The following is a 14,582-nucleotide window of genomic DNA, read 5'->3' as shown; positions in this document are numbered from 1 at the left end:
CCTCGTTGCCGTCGCCGTCCTCATTTCGTAAGCTCCCTAATTACCCGGACAATCGTACTTCACTCAGTTAATTATGGTGTGTCACTCCGGGATTCAAACCATTTACGAAAATATATCACTACCAGCAAATAAACAATTAGACTAATAAATTAATTAATTAAATAATAATTATGGTGAATCTTTATCTACCAATGTAATTCAATGTATTGATGTAATTACATAGGCGATTATAGAGGTTTTGCACGGCAGCCATGTTGCATGGCAGGAACAATAGATTCTTTTTCCCATGGGAGCAAATGTTCTTTCTAATGCAGAACATTTTAAGGTAATTCCTTAGTATTGCATTGCGCATCCCTACTGCGCACGATTTTCGCGTCATTAGCGCGCGCACATGAGCACGTGCGCATACAAAACGTAAGAGATTTCGCTCAAACTAAACCCGTTAGCGAAATAAATGCTCCTTTTCTCTCAAACGGGCACGGTGACACCCGATTTTTTTTTTTTCAGGTATTTGCTAAGAACAGTCTAACAAAGAACATATTTGAAGAAGAAAAAAGTTTGATAGCAGAACATGAATTTTTTTTTACTGCTTATGTAAATAAAAGAAGCTTTATTTTCAAAATAAAATTTTGTGTCTTTGAAGTAACCAAGACTTAATTCTGTATGAAGGTGATTCGAATCTTTAATGCGAAAACAGTAAAAAATACCCCATTTTAAGAGCCTGCTGACGCGTAAACAAGCACGGTGACCCCATTTTGTTATTGCATTTTTTTTAATGTTCATATCATGAATGTTAATTATGCCAAGTTTCCAAAAAAGTTTGATAGTAGAACAATTTCAAGGGAATAACCTTAACTGTTCCTGTCATGCAACATGGCTGCCGTGCAAAACCTCTATTGAAAATTCTCGGCGCTCATTGGTTTGCACTTGAGGTGATTATGACGCGATAATCACCTAAGAGGTTTTTTCAAAATGGCCGCCAAGCCATTTTAGAATGTGACAGACGAAGAAATTAATTGTTTTAAAGAAAATGCATATTTTTCAAATGATCATCTGTAATTATACTTAAAACAATTATTCACCTCAGGCTCGGTGAAATCGGAGGATAAAAACCGAGACGAAGTCTAGGTTAGGCAACTTTCACGATGACGTCATTTGTCCACAACTACCAGAATTCAGTTTGTTTTCCTTTTCTTATTCAAATTTTGTATTCCCAGTAGGGTAAAAACAACAATTTATAGCTCTAATTAGCATGAGACAAGCAAAACCTGAGGAAATCTGGTATTTGTAGTCACATGTCGTCTAGTGCAAATGTGTTAAAATATGTAAGCAATGAGCATTATAACGCAAGACTTGTCACTTGATAAAACGTTTCCATCCTACGAGTAAAAAAGGTAAAGTCTCTGCTTACGAGCCAGAAGGCTCATCAGGCCGGCGCTTATCTCCGGTTTCAGTAGCATGAATCGACTAGGAGTATTTATGCCCCCCCTGGATGGGATGCTAGTCCATCGTAGGGTTACCCCCAGCATTACGCCGGTACCCATTTATACACCTGGGTGGAGAGAGGCAACGTTAGAGTAAAGTGTCTTGCCCAAGAACACAACACAATGTTCCCGGCCAGGACCCGAACCCAGACCACTCGATCCGGTGTCGAGCACACTAACCATGAGGCCACCGCGCCTCCCACATCGCCTCCGCGCATCCTACGAGTAACACTCGCTTATTAGAGAGCTTGAGCAACGACGACGGCAACGGCAACGTCGTCGTTAAATGTGAATTCGCATTAGACTATTCAGTCAAGGCCACCAAATAATTTGATTGACCCAGAATACCGACCGACCAACCGACCCAAGCACACACTCACCCACCCACCCATAATAATAATAATAATAATAATAACAATAACAATAACAATAATAATAATAATAATAATAATAATAATAATATAATAATGTGAAGTCACTACGAAGTGTGAAAACACTTACTTCACTATATGCCCAATAGTGTTGATTGTATTTGGCAATGACAGCCTGAGCAATATGCTCAATGATAATAATAATAGGGAACAGGGTCCGAAATTGCGCTTTCCTGGTCGCCAATGCGACTAAAAATTGAGTACTGGCAATCAGAATTTTACAACTGGTCGCCATTGGGTGACCTATTGTTAAGTTCGGAGCTGTTTGCCAACAGGTGTCTTACTTTTTATCTTGCCGCTGTTTTTGAAATAAAAATGAATTCGAAGGAGTTTTCCCATTAACTCCCTCCATAACTTTGCAAGTGGTCGTTTTTTTTTGCGGTTTCTCATAAAATACATGTATTGCAGGCGAAAAAAAGGATGCAGTAAAGACATTTAAGGGACGGGTGCGAGGAATGTAACAACATGGTGGCTTGTGTACGACAAGGTATGACTAGTGTTTCCGTAGCTAGAATTTTCGACAAACTAAGGGGTAGATAGATTTTTTATTACAATCGAGGTAGGATACATTTTCTCTCCAAAATGTCTGCTTTAGAAAGCAAAACAATACAAGTTGACACATACACAAAACCACGCAGTCGATGCTTTTTGGTAGCCATAAAAAAGTTCAAAATGCACATTTTCAAGCGAAAATTTTTGGTGACCACAATTTGCCATCTGGGGACTGAAAATTTTTATCTAGTCGCCAGTTTGCACCCTGGTGAAGTCACACTAAAATTAAGCAGCCTCTCGTCACCCTGATCCTGACCTTTTCCTTACAACTCAGTCTGAACATTAACTCAGAGAGCTGCATTTTATAAACGTCACTAGCAATTATTGCAAAAGTTAAAAAAAAAAAAAAAAAACAAATCATTGAGGAGTCAAAGCTCCATAGGTTACATTGTAAGGAGGTGGGGCACCCTGTGGAGCAAAGCCATAGACTGGTGGTTGAGGGTACGGCTGCCCAAATCCCTGAGGGGGTGGCTGAGGATATGGCTGTGAAAATCCTTGAGAGTATGGCTGGGCATATGATGGTGGAGCAGAAGGCGGTCCGGCCATAGTTGAGCGGTCATAGGTGAAAAATATGCTGTCAACATCAACTGGGTAATCTTCACCTTCTTGTTGATGAACATATTTTCCTGACACATCTGCTGATAATACTGGTGCCCAGCTCCTACTTCCAAGAGCACTGATAAGATGACAGATCATGTTTCTGCCATGAAGCCCATCGTGGCCGTTAATTCCACTGCTCCATGGGTTGCCCAAAAGTTTGAATTCCAAACTCCTACCATACACCTGCACTCTCTGAGTGCCAAGCACATATTGAGTTTGGATGACATTCTGACAAAGCTGTAAATGTTTGGGAAACAAAATTTGACAGGTAAGCACAAATGAATTTCTTTCTTGGGAAGATTAATGTCTTTATGAAAACAGACAATGGTATGATGCACAAAGATCTTTGATTACTTCATTGAAGATTTTTTGATTCTTAACCCTTTCACCCCTAAAATGGCCATGCTTAGTATTTTACTCTGTTAATTGCTAGATGATTTTACTCGTCAATGGGGAACCCCAGGAGTCAATGGGTTAATCAGTCACTGGAAAACTATGTCCCCATTAACCCAATGACTCCTAGGGGTTCCCCATTGACGAGTAAAATCATCTAGCGATAGACAGAGTAAAATACTAAGGATGGCCAGTTTAGGGGTGAAAGGACTTCCCAAGGACACCCTTGAACTACTTTTTCCAAAGAAGAGATGCTCTGACTAACAACAAGAATGGATCAACAAGAACGTCAACATCAACATCATACATTACCTGCGTTACATCATCTGGTGCATTAATCAATCTCAGCTTGTCAGTTTCATTCAGACTGATACAGAAAAATGGAGACTGCCTGGGTTGTGACTGCCTGAAAAGCAGGGAACTCTTGTCTGAATCCTTCCTTGAATTGTCAATGGCAGCAATAGCACTCCATCCATATGCTTGTAAAGCTTCCATCAGTTTCAAGACTAAATATCTTGATTCCACTGCCTCATGTCCATCTGCCCACCAAGGAGTGCCTTTGAGCTTAAACTCCCAGCTACCAGCATAGTTTGACTCTCTCTGGATGCCTTTCCCCCAATGGCTCTGTATGGTGCTGCGGACAGCAGAAATTAAGTTCTCTGAGGCACCTATTACCCTGAGTAGGTCATGACTGTTGAAACTGATGACAAACTGCATTGGGGATGGCTGACCTAATGGCAAATTTGGGTCATGCTCAAAGAAAAACGTGTTAGCCTCACTTTTAAAGTTGGAATTTCCATAGAGCTTCCATTGTTTTTGGAAAAGGTCAGCAATAATTGCGTTTAATAGTACTCGCGAGTGCACTGTGTCTTCTCCATCAGGATGCCATGGATATCCCTTCAATTTGACCACTAGGACATCATTTTCAAACTTCCACTTCTGAATCCCTCTAAGCCATGTCCTTTCTATGGCATCTTTGAAGAGCTGATGAAGATCCATTGATGCATTTAAAATCATCAAGCTGTCATAGCTGCTAAGACCAACAATGAGGAATGGTTTGGAAGGGAAGCTTTGAACTGGCACTTTTTTGAAAAGCCAGGTTGTCATATCATTTGTTCTGGTTAAGTTACTGGAAATTTGAAGTTTCCATCCATCACGGTACAAACGATATAGAATTTTCTCTGCCATTCTCCTGCATGCTATTGCATTGTTTGATGAAGTGGTAGGGGAAAATGGGAAGCCTTTCAGTTTGAATTCATGGACTCCATTCAGTTGAAAAGTTTCTCTTTGAATTCCTTTGGGCCAAGTTTCTTGAATGGCCTGCCGCATGGTGCTTATTTCATAGTCACCTCCAAGGATGATGCGCAGTTTGTCAACTGGACGAATGGCAATGCACATGTATTCAAACCCCAACGGTTTTTGAGGTAAGTTTGACTGGTTGCCACCCATTGTTGAAACCTTGAGATAAAAGGAGATTTAAAGAAAACTAGGATTAATTTAAGGAACTGCCCTTTTAAGTCTTATGCAAGACTTGAATGTGTAATCTTTAGTTGCAAATATTTAAATAATTATTTACAATAGATTAAATTCAAATATATGAAATCTCGTTACAACAACATTACACCACAACAGTAATATAAAAATTTAGCTGAGTGAGCCTTCAATGAGGATAAATGCTTGTAAAAGATATGAGGACTTGTCATGCAAGGACACAAATAGAAATGTAGTGAGCAGATTTAACACAGTTTATTTAGCACAAGCAGAGATTGACTATGAGAGGACAAAGTCTATGTACTTATTGACTGACTGGGAGGGAGGGCTGGACGGGAAAATATTTGGCCCGAGGATGGGGTTTGTGGGCATGACCAAGGGCCAAATATCTTCCTGTCTTGTATGACCTAAATTCTGTCATTAAGCATTTTATCACATGGGCTCTTTGTGCACCGATCAACTTGAAAATTCAACATACCCCCCCCCCCCCTCCCCCCCTTCCTGCTCCATGGGCAAAGCCCGGGTATTTGAACTTTTGAAGATTGCAGCATTCAATTCCCGCACCCTTGGGGCCTTGTCTGTCAAATGCTCCGAAAGAACAATCGCTGTTGGATCCTGTTCAATAATGCTGGTTTATAAACATGCAACACATCTTTTGTGACCCTTTATAAGATGATGCAGTTTTTACCCCCCTTGATTTACTAAAAAACACAACTTTAATGTTGAAACTACTGGTATTAAAAGTGACTTGAAATTGCATTTAATTAAGTCTGACAATGTCCATAAGCAAGCGTAAGCTGCTCTAACTCCAAGACACGACAAATATTGTTTAACAAGGGTACTGTATACTTATCAACAACAGAGCCTAGAGCATTTATGACTGCGTGTATTTTGAATTGTTCGGGGGCGGTTGATTACCTCTAACAAAAACATACAGCTTTCAGTCAGTTTTAAGAAATGAAATGGGGCTGTGAAAACGTACCACATTGTGTTCACTCTATAGTATGAAAAAACATGCATTAACCAGCTAAAATTCCTTTGAAGACCTAAGTTTTTTTGTAAGCCAATCGCACAAATATGCTATATCTTTTCCTTTAAACTCTTCCATCTTGTCCAAACACGTGTTTAAAGCTGTTAGTGACTTCGGCGCCCAAAAAAAAAAAATCATTTGAAACCTGAAACTAAGCTTCAATTTTCCCCACTCCACCAAGGCAAAGGTGAAATTCCCAACTTCTCGGCCACAGAAAATAGTGAAATGCCTGGGGTTTGCATGGGGATGTTGAAGTTTTTGATTGGATAGCACATGCGTGGCCATACATGCCATACGATAAAGAGGTTTATGTGGCACAAGTCAAGGTAGGGAGGATACAAAAAGTGCTAATAACTTTAACGACAATAATAACACTATTTAACAATTATTCGCCGAAGGCGAAGTGATTATCGGTGAATATTCACCAAGACAAAGTCGAGGTGAATATTCACCGATAATTACTGAGCCTGAGGCGAATAATTGTTTTAGTATAAATACACAGGTGATTATTTCAAAAAAGAGAAAAAACGACTACTGGCAGCCATTTTGTCCGTTGAGGTGATTATCGGCTGATATCCGAGATAGCGAGCCAATGAGAGCGCGCGATTTTGTATAATCATAAGATTTGGCACATGAAAAGTTCGAGGCGTCTGAATCCGTTAGGTTCGACAGATTTGCGCTTGGGTCGACCCGCCGTTCTATTCGACTGGTGCCAGTCGAATAGAAAGGCAAAAGTTCGACACCGATTCAGATATCGAACCTTCTCATGTGCCGAACCTAATGCATAAATTACCTTTATGAATTTTTCGATATAACTTCGCTGATGATTATTTAACAATTATTCGCCGAAGGCGAAGTGATTATCGGTGAATATTCACCGAGACGAAGTCGAGGTGAATATTCACCGATAATAACTGAGCCTGAGGCGAATAATTGTTTTAGTATAAATACACAGGTGATTATTTCAAAAAAGAGAAAAAACGACTACTGGCAGCCATTTTGTCCGTTGAGGTGATTATCGGCTGATATCCGAGATAGCGAGCCAATGAGAGCGCGCGATTTTGTATAATCACCTGTGTATTTAAATACTAATAGTTTTTAATATTAATTACAATAGCAATTAAGGTAGTCATTAAAAAATAATAATAATGTTAATAACAACCACACCAATGGTAACCTGAAAGTGAAATAAACAACACCAATTGAAGCACAAACTGAAGCCATCAAGATCTTTCACTCATTTCCTATGGTAGACAAAGGTGGAAAATGAAGCAGGGGCTTAGATATCAGACAAACTGACACATTACCTCTAAACTACCCACGACGCCACAATGTACTATGTAACTGAACTCGGTTTACAATTAAAAGCAGCTATAATAAGTATGGCGTTGATTTACATGAGGTTGGAAAAACCGACTGCTCGGAGAAAAATCCTCGATTTCGTAGTATAGGTATTGTTACTGATTGAAACTTGGCAACACTTCGCTAGCTGGCTGACAGGACGTTTAAACTTCAGTGAAATGACGGGAACAAGTATCAAACCGTACGCCACAAGTTTGCAAGAGACAATCCTCAAGGTATTCATGTTTTCCTTGTGCTACGGCATAGGGAATTATTTTATTTAGCTCTTAAATAAGTTAATACGGTATATCTATCTATTTTTTACCCAGGCTCTCTTTCTTTCTTTAACCCTGTCCAAACTTCCGCATGCAGTCATAAAATCAACGAAGGATCTAATTAGTTTGACCTCTAAATAATTATAAGAAATTGAATGTTAGTTTCGATCAGTTGGTGTTTGATGCTAAGAGATCGCGTGAAAGACAAACAAAATTTCAAATTGCATTATGCAAATTGAGACTGCTGATTCGTTTATTAATGCTAATACCTTAACATCTTTTTAGTAAAGAACAATATTAATCTCACCTTTGGAAACAGAGGTCTTTTATCAGCTGATGTCTTTATTCCTGGCTCTAGGGTGACTCACTGAAGTTCCCACCACAGGCATACAATGAGAGAGCGCGTGACGTCACGTTATTTTGAGACAGTTGCAACGGCCGATTCAACCGATTGAGGAAAATGTTCCATAAAAACTTCAAATCGCGATGTTTCTTTTCAAAAATTCCTTTTATGGACAGCCAGATAAATAAAGTTCACTCACCTACTATTTTCTGCGTTGTCCTGCGTGATTTGATGAGTTTTTGGGACTCACGTAAACGTGCCTGACCTATGACTCATAAATTTCCTTGTTCTCGTTCCCTCGCCTCCACTATCGGAGAGCCTGGAACAGGCTAAGGTGCCGAAGGCTGGGAGGCGTGCAACATTTGGAAGTGGGAGAAATTCTTGGAAAATGCACGCCTTGTCTATTTATATTGTATGTGACGACAAATTTTCGAAAAGAAACATCGCGATTGGAAGTTTTAATGGAAGTGAACATTTTTCTCGATCAGTTGAATCGGCCGTTACAACTGTCTCAAAATAACGTGACGTCACGCGCTCTCGCATTCTTAGGGTTGTCTGCCTGTGTTCCCACAAAGAATAGCATGTAAACATTTTGAGCTCGGTTTAATTCGGTTATGACATCATCGTACCCACGTTCTTTGGCGGGAAAATGCATGGACAAGCGTGCTGCGTTCATTAAATAAAATAGCAAGCGACTGTGAGCACGGCGAGAAAACGGGAGAAAAATTAGTAACAAACAACGAAAGAGAGAGCAAGAAACTACAGAAGCCAATGCCACTTTTGAAACAAGTATTTTTTCCGTGGCTCGGTACCTTGAGTGACTCCCGGTGGCTCGCTGGACACGACTGGACATGATTAGTTCCCTGAACAATTAAGGTGTACCAAACTTTCACACAATTAATATTGTTGTTTTTTTGTTATCTGTGATTTCGTTGTTTTTCGATCTTGTAATTGTCTTTATATTAATTTTCGGTAAATAATATTTGTGTGAGTTAAAAAAAGAATTGACTTGACTGCCGAACCACTTAACTTGAAAGGAAAGGAAAGGAACTTTATTTAAGGCCCGTTTTAAACGTCGCATTTTACGTGTGCCGAATCGAATGCAAATGAAAAAAATTATTGTTTTCGCTCATTTGCATTATATTCGGCACATGTAAAATGCGACGTTTAAAACGGGCTTAAGTGTTTAGTAGATTCTAGTCCGAGTCTAGCGTTGGAGCATTTAATTGGGGACACTGTAAACTGAAATCAACAATTAACGCAAATCAAGTCAAATATTGGATTTTGAGGAGAGCAGGGGAAATAAATCGGAGTACCCGGAGAAAAACCTCAAAGAAGAGAACGTGATTAACGAACTCAACCCACATATGACGCCGAGTCTGGGAATCGAACCCGGGCCACATTGGTGGGAAGTACGTGCTCTCACCACTGCGCTATCTCTACACTTCAAAAAGTACCTTACTCGTTCTTTTAACGTTGAATTTTAGTGACAAGCCGCCGCACCGCTCAAACGGTATACTTTTTTCGTTCTTTAAAAAATGAATTTCTCTCACTGATAACTACTTTACTCCTTTCTTAATTAACTTTATTTAGCTGGACAATTGCTCAAATTGTCAAGCGAAGTGCGAGGATCTCTCAGGTCTCTCGTCAATTGAGTTTACTGTTTTACTGACGATCCGCGGAGCAACTTCACTGATACCAGCATTCTGTAGTTCAAGCTCCAGAGCCCGAACAGCGGAACGAAGAGCAATCATCAGGCGAATAATGATGATCGACGAAAAACGGCGAAAAGAGCAAGAAAGATCACCTGAAAAATATAGTACTAATTTATAGTTTTGAGCAGACCAGACTGGTCGTATGGTAATTCAGCAGACTTGTTAGAAAAATATCTGAAACAAAATATACCCAGCGCTTGCCTAAGTCCTTCTTTAGTATATGTACTTAAACATTAACATGGAAGATGCAGTAAACACCCACATATAAGAACCTAGAATTTAAGAACCAGTTAGGCTTAAAATTTCATTTTAGATCCCCCTTACATAAGAACCAGTTTAGCCTAAAACTTAAACAGGTTCTGATTTCTGAAAATGACCTTCAGCAATTTCAAGCGTCTGGAACAATTTTTAAAATGCACAGATCTTGTTTAAAACTGTTTTTCATGATTATGATTGTATTATAAAGGTATCAGTTTCCTCATCGGAGAAATTTCAGTCATACCATATGTATCATAGAGTAGATATCTCATTTTGTGGAAATTAGGACCAATTTAAGAACCTAGATAGGCTTTAAAACTAGTGTAAATACCATCCATATAAGAACCTATTTAGCCTAACTTAGAAAAATCTAGGTTCTTATATGTGAGTGTTTACTGTAATCTACGACCCTAACCTTAACGCTAACTGAGTTGTTTTAAACAGGCAGTGCACCTAATCAATTGCAAACCTGTTCTTGGTTTACAGCGCGCGGGAAATTTCCTTTGACTTATGGCTGTATCTGTAGACACTCGTGACCTAAATACATCGCTTTTATCGGTTCATTTTTCAGGTTTCCTGTAAGAATTTTCCTTTTTAAACTTTACGAACCTTCCCTTTATGAGACCCTAACTTTCACACATAAATCAACAAAACCACAAACAATTTCTGTTATCAATTCTTTTTATTTACAAACTGCTAATTCATACAGTTATCATTATAATTTTATTCACTACTGTTCTTTATTTTTGCAAAGCCTTTCACACAAAAAAGCGTAACTTGAGTACCGTGTTAGAAATAATTATTTCCTTGGCTACGTGGATAGTTACATTATTTTGACAAGTTTGAATTCTATTTCGTTATTACTTATACAAGCTTTGTGATGAATTGGACATGCAATACGGATGGAAACTCCGCAAGCTTCGGCTACTTCTCCGCGCTAATCTTGCGAGCTCATCACGTCTGATCTTGAACTGATCAGAGGAAGAGATGGCGAATGGGAAGTGCATGTCACGTCTAAACTGGTTTAACTGGGCTGACGGGTGAGATCTGGCAGGTGTGGACAGTCTGCTGCATTGGTGGTCTTTTAAGCTTTGTGTCATTGGTGCGTGTGAGTACGATACGCAGGTCGCGTGTTTCCAATGGTGTAAACCGGACCGGTCTGCTACAAACCGCAGTCCTCTTGGTTGAGCGGATCTGCTATTGGGAATCGGCTCAAAACAGTTTGAAAGGGTGGTCTGACAAACGGGTGACACCTCTCTCCTGAATCTTCTTGACTTTGCCCGGCGATTCTGAAACCAGTACTGAAAAAGAAAAGGATAAAATAATTAACGTAAGTGGAATATTAGAGATCTGTATAAGCGCCTTAGTAAACTAAATTATTAATAATAACGTTGTCACAATTTGAGCGGTTGCACATCGAATCCAAATCTAGATAATTGTCACATGTATTGTCGGGGGAACGACGATTGAAATTCACCTTAAACCGACTGAAATACTATATTACTGTGTCGATGTATTTAGTTTTAGCAACTTATTGGGGCCAAAACAGAGTTGTGTAAGAAAAATATATAAACTACAGTTTAAAATAATATATACAATATATATATATATATATATATTTAGTATAAATACACAGGTGATTATACAAAATCGCGCGCTCTCATTGGCTCGCTATCTCGGATTATCAACCGATAATCACCTCGACGCTCAGTGATTATCGGTGATTATTAAATTCTCAACCTCGGATAATGCATTTCGCGTGCTCTGATTGGTTCACTCAATCTCGGTTATCAGCTCATATACCTTGGTTTGACCTTATATGGTAAATGATTGCGTTAAGCGTTGCTAAACTAAAAATGTTTTCGTCGGAATGCCAAATTTCTCTTTGAATAAAGCCAAAAAGGAGAAGAAAAACTTCTTTTGTGGAAAGTTTGGATCAATTCCGACGTTTAGAAGTACGCGAAAAGGCAAGAAATGTTTTTGTGATGAGCCTGCGTCTGTCTGACAACAAGGTATTACACAACATCGCATCAGTTCTCATCAAGTTTTTTTTTATTTCGCTCGGATTTGCTCGCTTTTTCCGCTCGTATTTCGTACTACCAAATCTTTGGAGTTGAAGGAATTTAATAAAACAATTATTCCATTCGCGCTTGTTGGATATGAGACTGGTTATAGCCAACTCGGCGCTACGCGCCTCGTTGGCTATTTACCATCTCATATCCAACGCGCGCTCATGGAATAATTGTTAAATATTCACCTCGACTTCGTCTCGGTGAATATTCACCGATAATCACTTCGCCTTCGGCGAATAATTGTTAAATAATCATCAGCGAAGTTATATCGAAAATTTCATAAAGGTAATTTATGCATTAGGTTCGGCACATGAGAAGGTTCGATATCTGAATCGGTGTCGAACTTTTGCCTTTCTATTCGACTGGCACCAGTCGAATAGAACGGCGGGTCGACCCAAGTGCAAATCTGTCGAACCTAACGGATTCAGACGCCGCGAACTTTTCATGTGCCAAATCTTATGATTAGGTTCAGCACATGAAAAGAGTAACGTTTGAAACGGACCTAGTTGGTGTCATTTCGCAGCTGTAATGCTTTCTATATGCTGTCAATCTTTGAGATAGAATAGGGAAAAAATGATGAGTGATTTGTTTGCTGAGCAGTGATTTAAAAACCTTGTCAATAATTGGGAGCATAGTGGTAGGTCGATAATTTTCAACATTTTGTTGTCTCCTTTCTTGAAAATAGGAGCGAGTTCTCCCTTCTTCCATGTAGAATGACAGTTGCTAGTTTTAATACACTGTTATAATGGTTCGTCACTAATGGTGCGCATGCGATCCCCTCTGCAAGCTTTTTCATTTATTTAGGCATTAATCCAGTGTCACTACAAGATTTTCTAGGTTTGAAGTTTTCGAATGAGACTTGTACACCTTTTGTGTTTACAAGTTTGAACTGGAATAAAGAGTTATTGTAGACGGTTTCGATTGTCTGAATACCACTGTGGTTGCTAAATTCAACTAATTGTTTTTATCTTTTTCAGTGAAAATGACCAGTTGACCGATTTTACTTTAGCTTTCAAAAATAAACATTCAAACGTTTACAACTCTTAATGAACACACCCTCACGTTTTTATCCGTGATCCCGATTCTTTGCGCCAACATCTTTTCATCGTACTGTGTCAGATATGGTCGCTGACTGAACGCTTGTTCCAGCTGCATCACTTCGTTAGGCGAGAATGTCGTGCGCTGTCGTTTCTCCCTCGGTGCCTGCGCTGTGTACTTCGGCATTCGATCGGGTTCGCTGTCACAATCGCTTCCGGAGCTTGAGATGTCGGAGTAAGGAGGTAACTCTGCACTGGTTTGCCTGTGGCTAGTGGGAGGACTTGACCGGTCGGAGTAAGGCGACAGTGATGAGCTGGTGGTGCTGTGGTATTCTGTGAGAGAAATAAACGATGGTTAAAACGGATTCATAGATGAGAGCGCTTTTCAACTGAGTATTCTTAGACCATAGACCTCTACTAACTATGCTTAGACTAAAACCATGGCTTACTTCAGCCATTTACAACAAACGCAAAACTATCCAATCTGCCGATCGTATTTAGGTTGCCGGCTTCAAATGCGATTAAATAAGTGTCAACAAGTGAAACTCCGAAGAAATGTATTTATGGGTGATGACCCGGAGATACTCGGGAAAAGTCAGAGCGCTCCTCTACAGGAGTCGAGCCAACTTAGTTTAGTTCAATTTATTCGCCACATTTAATGGAGTGTCAGGGGAGAGGAACAGAACTTTCGTCGCAAAAAAGGGCCTGATTTTACACCAGCATAGGGCCCAATGCAAACCAGGGGTCTTTTACACGTGTAATTTACAAGTGTAGCTATTGTTCTCAGACTCTAAAACAATGGCTACACTTTTAAATTACACGCGTAAAAATTTTATTTAATTGACCCCAGATCATTACTTCTGTATTCAGTTCACATGCATGCAAGATACTGCCAACTAAGGGAATCTTTGCTTTTATCACTGTTTAGAATACATTTTGTTTCATTAACATACGAGGCATTCAAATTGACTTCAAAAGGTAAAAGAACTTGTTAAACTTATTATTCAGTGAAACGTTTAACTTTACTGAAGGCCTTTAGCTTTGATAACTAGCCAGCTATTAGCCATCAAAAACTGATCAATTCGTTGATGGCATTGATCCCATAAATTCTTTGTAAAATTCGAATTTTCAAACCATCGTCGCTCAAAGATTATCCAGTATATCGCGTTCAAATTTTCAGAGATAGTTTACTATGCAGCGCACATTTAATATTCGGTACTATATTCCCGGCTGACTGATTAGAAATAGCTATCTCATGCCAATGAAGCAAAAATATGTAACTTAAACTGAGCTAGCGTATCAAGAGATGATTCGCGATGAAGTTTCTAAATAAATGAACAAACTCCAGAGCAGATTTTAACGACAAAACAACGGAAACTCACCAGAATCCGAGGAAGTGTCTGCTGTGACATCATTTTCTAGGCCCAGGATGCTTCGGATAGAAAAGTCAGTAAACTGCTTACTGGAGACTGCGTCATGGCCACGGGAACTTTTCGCATGCGCAGAACGCACGAGGCACTCCACAAGAGAAACAACCGATTTATATTGACTGCAGTCCAT

The 14,582-nt window shown here is 39.5% G+C and overlaps 2 protein-coding genes across 2 annotated transcripts in view; both read right to left on the bottom strand.

The window, feature by feature from the left end:
- LOC138055756 (uncharacterized) overlaps positions 1-14,582 on the bottom strand; it is a 19,130-nt gene extending 4,548 nt beyond the window's left edge. The window contains exons 1-3 of the mRNA XM_068901629.1: positions 14,405-14,582; positions 13,042-13,355; positions 11,084-11,214 (exon numbers count right to left, since the gene is read on the bottom strand). Of these exons, the coding sequence (XP_068757730.1) occupies positions 11,084-11,214; positions 13,042-13,355; positions 14,405-14,582 (623 nt within the window). The remainder of the gene's footprint in view (positions 1-11,083; positions 11,215-13,041; positions 13,356-14,404) is intronic.
- Positions 2,445-8,181, bottom strand: LOC138056371 (uncharacterized). Its single transcript, XM_068902155.1, has 3 exons — positions 7,905-8,181; positions 3,773-4,918; positions 2,445-3,304 (listed from the first exon to the last, which is right to left on the bottom strand). The coding sequence occupies exons 2-3, from the start codon at positions 4,907-4,909 to the stop codon at positions 2,825-2,827; spliced, it is 1,617 nt and encodes a 538-aa protein (XP_068758256.1). The 5' UTR covers positions 4,910-4,918; positions 7,905-8,181; the 3' UTR covers positions 2,445-2,824.

This window comes from Montipora capricornis, chromosome 7 (assembly GCF_036669925.1).
Source record: "Montipora capricornis isolate CH-2021 chromosome 7, ASM3666992v2, whole genome shotgun sequence".
Taxonomy (NCBI): domain Eukaryota; kingdom Metazoa; phylum Cnidaria; class Anthozoa; order Scleractinia; family Acroporidae; genus Montipora; species Montipora capricornis.
This window is presented reverse-complemented; position numbering and strand designations above follow the sequence as displayed.

Excerpts from the sequence above, each read along its gene's own strand:
- LOC138056371 (XM_068902155.1), bottom strand. The coding sequence starts at position 4,909 with ATGGGTGGCAACCAGTCAAACTTACCTCAAAAACCGTTGGGGTTTGAA. Across the intron at positions 3,305-3,772 it reads CACCAGATGATGTAACGCAG|CTTTGTCAGAATGTCATCCA; the intron begins GTAATGTATGAT and ends AAACATTTACAG.